Source organism: Carcharodon carcharias, chromosome 2 (genome assembly GCF_017639515.1).
Source record: "Carcharodon carcharias isolate sCarCar2 chromosome 2, sCarCar2.pri, whole genome shotgun sequence".
NCBI classification, from domain to species: Eukaryota; Metazoa; Chordata; class Chondrichthyes; order Lamniformes; family Lamnidae; genus Carcharodon; species Carcharodon carcharias.
This window is the reverse complement of record NC_054468.1, coordinates 226,744,804-226,751,205: the sequence shown is the minus strand read 5'-3', so window position 1 is coordinate 226,751,205 and position 6,402 is coordinate 226,744,804. Positions and strand designations below refer to the sequence as shown.

Genomic DNA, 6,402 nt, shown 5'->3' with positions numbered 1-6,402 from the left:
TCAAAAAATAAAATTAAAAGATCTCCTGCAAGAGGTCCAGGAGACCTGTACTGCTGCGTTTCCCCAACCACTTCACTCCTTCCCTGCCAACATTGAGGCCATAGTCTATAACCTTAATCACTGTTATTGATTAGGATTGAGACAAAGTGACTGAACCAGGCAACAAAATCTAGTTTAGACATGCTAATGAACATGCACACCTTTCATTGAGATATCCCTATTCATTTTAGTCCAGCATGAAGGCTCTGCTGAAAATCCACCTCCTGCTGAGGTGGGGTGTGGGTTGGGGTAGGGAGCCAGTTTTAATGATAGGCCCACTGGTGAATTACTGAATGGGGAAGAAGTCAATACAACTGCTCACCAACCTCTTCCGGTCAAAACCAAAAGGCAGAAAACCTATGGTCAAGTTCGGTCAGTAAAACAAAACTCATCTTAAGCCCTTAAAAGTTGGCAGAAGGAAGACTTGAAGTTCAAATGAAATATTAGAAATTGAGAGCAGAAGAACTCAGTTGTGAAATTCACCTGAGCGGTTCTGCCTCAGTCACTACATCAACTTTAAAGACTAGATTGGATATGTGACTGAAGGAGCCTGGGTATAAAGGGATATGGAAACAAGGAGAGTAAACGTAATTAGGAATATTTGCTCACATGCAGGGTAAAGGCTGACACTGGTTGGATGGTCAAATGGACTTTTGTGTTGTAACTTTTGTTGATGTCAATGAATTAAAATAATGTTTCAATGCAAGGCTGCAAAAGAGATTAAGAAAAAAAATCATTTTTTCTAAAAACATCAATTAAAAAAACACATCCAACAGGTTGACTGACGATACTTTATTGCTGTAGTTTCCAATTTCACACAACCCAAATACACAAATTAGAAATCCAAAATTTCAATATTATGATAAATTACATCTTTAAAAAAAAGTCCACCTTGTGGTTCCAAGGCACACTCAAGGTCAGTACTGTTTTAAACCTATCCCAGAGATTCAAGATGTTGCTCATACTGCTGTTGCAATCTGGAGTATTCAGACCGTCTTCAATCAACTTCTAAGACAATGTCAACATTGTCGTGAACTCCTTGAAGGAGCAGCTCTTCAGTGAAGCTAACCTTCTTCTTCTTTTTCGCAGCTTTCAGAGTCCCAACCAGAGCCTCGAAAAGATTGGCACATTTATCGTCGGTGAACAGCACTCCAAACTTCACTCTAATTTTACCATCTGCACCTGGACACAGTACAAAGATAGCAGAATGTCAGTGCCAGTCCACACGATGTGCTCCAATCTACACCCAATACCACAGTGCTTTCTGCAGCCTACTGTTTAGCAAGTCAGAACCCATCCTATCCAGACCCCACCAGAAACTTCAAAATTAGGCCATTCGGCCACTTCTGTTCTGCCACTCAATTGGATCATAGCTTATCTGTACCTTGGCTCCATCCACATGTCTTGGTCTCATTACCATAATACCCTTGCCTAACATAAATCTACTCAGTTTCGACATTTTCAATTGACCCTCCAGCCTCAACAACTTTTTGGGGGAAAAAAGAGTGTTCCAGGTTTCCACTGCCCTTTGTGAAGAAGTGTTTCCTGATGTCACCTCTGAACAGCCAGGCTTTAATTCTAAGGTTATGTCCTCTTATTTTCTCTAAGTACCCTATCAACTCCTTTAATTAGCTTAAAACACTTCAAATGGATCATCCTTCTATCTCATATTCAATGCAACCTACTGGCAAAAGCAATGAAATAAAGTTGTGGCTTTGTTACTGGTTTTGAGATTTAAAAGAATTCTCTCCTCGGAGTCCTGTGAGATGCAGTTTTCAGCTCCACTTAATGTCTGAGTATAAAGGGAGAAATCAAGGCCACCGAATGTGCCTAAAGTTTGGCGGGAACAGCACAGTACTTGCACATGCATATATATAAGCTGAGTTACTATCAGATCTCCACATGGTCCTCGAAAGCTCTACTATAACTCTTAGCTAAGAGTCTCAATAAGCTTTCCTTTTCTCAAACCATTATGTTTTCATAATTCTACTGTACTGCTGGTGTTAATCTTCTGCCTTACATCATTTTACTTTCAGTATAGGAGGAATTCATTTGCTCCACTGTGCTCATGCTAGCCCATCATTCAAACAACTTACTTCAATCCCATTTCCTTTGGCATACTTCTAGATATCCCTACCCCATCCGTATGCCAGGTTTTAGCCTAAAAAAAAAACCAAAGATGGTCCCACCTGCCATGTATTTATTTCAGATACTGACCAATTTGCTGAGCACTTTCACCACTTTTTGTTCTTATCCTAGGCTAAAAACCACATTATCAGGTCCCAGACATAAAATGAAGATAAGAAACTCAACTTCCTCAGGAATTAGAAGGCTCTGTAATTGACTGACCTGGAGATCCAAGGCGACGAATTTCTTCAATCAGAAGATTGATCTCATGCTCAGTATTCATTCTCACCTAAATGGAATTAATCTCTCATTAATATGTTGAAGACTGGTGAAGAGTGTTGTGCCAATGCATCTGAATTGGTTGTAGATCTGTGCGGGGCTTAGACAGAGAAGGTTATGGAGAAATTTGATAGAGGAGTTTTGATAGAAACCGTTTCCAATGACAAGAGGATTACTAGAGGACAGAGATTTAACATTGTTGGCAAGAGGAGCTTTTTTTAACTCAGTGATTTGCTATGAATTGGATTTACGGTTGAAAAATAAGAATTTGAAGGGTATGAGGAAAGATCAGGGAAGTTGGACTAGTTGGATTGTTCTTTCAAAAGAGCCAGCACAAGCAAATCACTTCTTTCTGTGCTGTATGATTCTAAAAGGCTTGTACAAATGGAGCATTCAAGTCACTGAGGATGAGAATTACAATAACAAAACATTTGTAAGTCTGGGCGGAGAGAGGGAAAGAGAGCCACTATTTTTACCTTGCATCATGTTAGCAGGGGAAAAAAAAAAACAAAAAACTGGTCCATGGGGAAAATAAAGGGGTCTCCTCCCCCATCACCAGCATGTCAACAACAGTCACTGGAAACATCCACTGACACATCCATAGAGAATCATAGGGCCGGGATTTAATGTGGTGCTCACTGAGGTGAAATGGAAATCCGCGTCTATTTTCCCCGAGGGTTTCACCTTAAGCATAACAATGCTTAGATGGAGTGTAAAGTTCTCTGTTTCTGCCAATGTTCAAAATCTCTCACCCTGCAGCCCTGACAACAGAGACATACAAACAAACTGAAAATAAAATAATTCTGATCCAAGTTAGCTTGACTCAGCTGATAGCACATTCACCTCTGCATCAGAAGGTTGTGCATTCACACCCCACTGAAGAAAAGCACCTAATTTAGGCTGACACTCCTGAGGGTATGTTCAAAGATGCTGCCTTTCACATGCAATACTGAACTAACACCCTTGTCTGCCTGTTCAGGAGCATGTAAACAGTTTCATAGAAATTTCCTGCCTCAGGATACGGTTCTGTGCAACTTACACGGGACACTGGTAATTCTGCAATATAAACCAGGAAAGAAATAGACTAAGCTATTCAATAAAGTGGATAGCTTTTACATTGAGCAGAGCAGAATTAGAACCTTTAGTCTTTGAAGCAGACTGTGAATTTCAGTATTAAATAATTAAGCATGGAATAAATCTTCACTAAAAATAATTGACATTTAGCTCAGAATGCAAAGTCAGTGGAGCATAAACACAAGCATGGAACTGTTGAGCGAAATAGCCTGTTTCAGGAATGAAAATTGTATGCAATTCTATGCAATTGAAGGTTCCCCATCCATTTGAGCATAACGCTGGAGAATATAGAGGTTCTTGTGGCTGTTTTTATTTTAAATGATTATTTTGGCACAGTTGGAAAATCCTCCTCTTGCTGTGACAATGCACAAAAGACAACATAGGTTCCAAACCCGATGTCTGGTCTATAATCAGCTGTGCTCGAACAGTAATGGGATCTATAATAATTGGATGCAGTGAAGGTGGAAGAGAAAAATGGGCAATATGAACAGGGTTTCCTCAACTTGCCTCTTATGTTTATCCAATTGTTTCCTACAGGATATGTGCAAGTGAATGTCAGACAAGTATAGGATAAAGCTAAACCAAGCACTGCCCACCTCTCTACCATCCATTCTGCTGACACTAACTTTCTTAGTCCCAAGTTTGAGCATCGGGTAATGTAGAGTTAGTGGGAGGGGTAATGGGTCCAATCCAGTGATCCCACTACTGGATGAGCACATGCTGATGCAGAACTCTCAACTTTCCATTCACACACAACGAACTGTCATTAAGGTGAGGTATAACATGGCTGACTGCAACATGGCAAGAATCAATAATGGAAGAATGTTTCTTTTGGTGGTGGTGGTGGGGGGGGAAGAGTTGAATTTTATTCTTGACAAACATTGATGTTCATGATAGTGAAGATTGTCAGTTTTGAATAAAGATTCCCACTTTGGGCACCAAGTGAGTTTGTCAAGTGATCCAAGGTCAGACGTTGCCCAGCTTATGCAGAGTAACTCAGTAGTACATTGATTGTAATTCAGGACAAGTCAACTTGCCTGGAGTATGGGGGAGTCGGGTGGATGGAAACGTACACCCTAAAGAAAGGGACGCTCACTAACCGAAGTTTACCTGGCACATGCATTCAATAACACGGGTGCATCAGAGAGGTCTCAAGACTAGCAAAAGGAATTGCATAAACAAAATAGAACATGTTCAAACAAAGCCTGCATTATTTAAAGGAATGGAGCAAGTCAGTGCTTCAGGGCAAGTTTTCTAGTTATGAAGTGCAGCACCAAATACTCCCCACATGATACTGGCGCACATGCTATAGAGAAAGAGGAGGGGGAGGGTGCAGTCAGGAAAGGGACACACACGGAGCGAGCAGGAAAGGGGACACAACCACACACCAATGGGGGGGGCAGGAAAAGGGCCCCACACACCCACGGGCGGGGGAGGGCCCCCCCACACACACACACGAAGGGGTGGGAAAAGGGCCCCCACACACACACCCACCCACAAGGGGGGGGAGGGGCAGGAAAAGGGCCCCCCCCACACACACATGAAGGGGCGGGAAAAGGGCCCCCTACACACACACCCACAAGGGGGGGGGTGGGAAAAGGGCCCCCTACACACACCCACAAGGGGGGGGGGTGGGAAAAGGGGCCCCCTACACACACCCACAAGGGGGGGGGGTGGGAAAAGGGCCCCGCCCCCATACACACAAACACACAGATCCACGAGGTGGGCGGGAAAAGGGACCCCCACCCTCCCCACACACGAGGGGTGGGGGTGGGGAGTGTCCCCCTCCCCCAAACACACACACACCCACCCACCCACACCCACGGGAGGGGGACGCAGGGTGGGGTAGGGGCGAGAATGAAAGGAGGAGAAGAATTAGAACAGGAAGGTGGTACAATACAGAAAACACCTCCGACTGAAAAGCAAAAATGTGAGGCAGTGAAACGTGTAACTGGAGCAGCCCCCCCACCCCACCACCCCCGGCTCCCCGGAGACCCCCGGGAACTGGGGCGCTGCAACATTTGGAGAGATCGCTGTGTCCGAGTCATCCCTTGGAGCGACATATGAGTAACCAGCGCGGAAGTAACCCCGCTTTACCAACGCCCAGCACACAGCACCAGCCGACATGTATTCCACATTATACAACCAAACACCTCCTCTGAACTGCATTACCCGAAAACAGCCTCGGTCACTGAATCCATCCGTCCAGTGTAATAAAAAAAAAACAAAACACTCCCACTCGAGTCGGAATGAAAAGCCAAACCTGGTCGCTTGCTGCAAAATAAGGAAGAACCCACCCATTAGTTAATAGCAGCAGCTGCTGGGGCTTCTTCGCTCAGAATCCAATTGAATTTCTCTAAGCCTCCTCCCAGGTACAACCACCTACCCCGCTGAAACACACTAAATCGTGAAAGCAAGATGGATAAATCTACATACTTCGGTTTGCTTCTGCCTCCCGCTTTCGCTGGTTTGTCACAAGTGATTAATAAGCAACTGCTCAAGTACAGGAAGTGTTTAAAGGCGAGTAAGTTCAGAAAAAAGACCGGCTCCCTGAGCTGACGTCAGGAAGCTCTTTCTGAGAGTTTCAGCGGACTTCCACCAGGGTTTTTGTTCACATCCTCGTGTCTCTGTGTGTGTGTGTGTGTGTGTGTGAGAGAGAGAGAGCGAACAGTGCTGAACTGCATCTCTTTCCTGTTGAGTGACTCGAATTGTGTCCCAGATTGTTATTGTTCTATAATGCATGAAAACGGTTTCCGAAATTATTGATGTTAATCAGGTTTTTGGGAATCCTCCAGCACAATGACACGATCCCAGGGACCCCCTGCAAACGATGACACGATCCCAGGGACCCCCTGCAAACGATGACACGATCCCAGGGACCCC

At 44.2% G+C, this 6,402-nt stretch overlaps 1 protein-coding gene across 2 annotated transcripts; it reads right to left on the bottom strand.

Annotated features, from left to right (window-relative positions):
* Nucleotides 1-816: 816 nt before the first annotated feature.
* On the bottom strand, nt 817-6,111 carry abracl (ABRA C-terminal like). Of its 2 annotated transcripts, none has more exons than XM_041209072.1 (3): nt 5,956-6,111; nt 2,389-2,455; nt 817-1,221 (listed from the first exon to the last, which is right to left on the bottom strand). In XM_041209072.1, exons 2-3 carry the CDS (start codon nt 2,447-2,449, stop codon nt 1,037-1,039), a joined length of 246 nt encoding a protein of 81 aa, XP_041065006.1. In that variant the 5' UTR covers nt 2,450-2,455; nt 5,956-6,111; the 3' UTR covers nt 817-1,036. The 2 variants fall into 2 exon arrangements, with proteins under 2 accessions (XP_041065006.1, XP_041065015.1); XM_041209081.1 differs by lacking the exon at nt 5,956-6,111 and adding an exon at nt 5,817-5,871.
* Between the last annotated feature and the right edge of the window lie 291 nt (nt 6,112-6,402).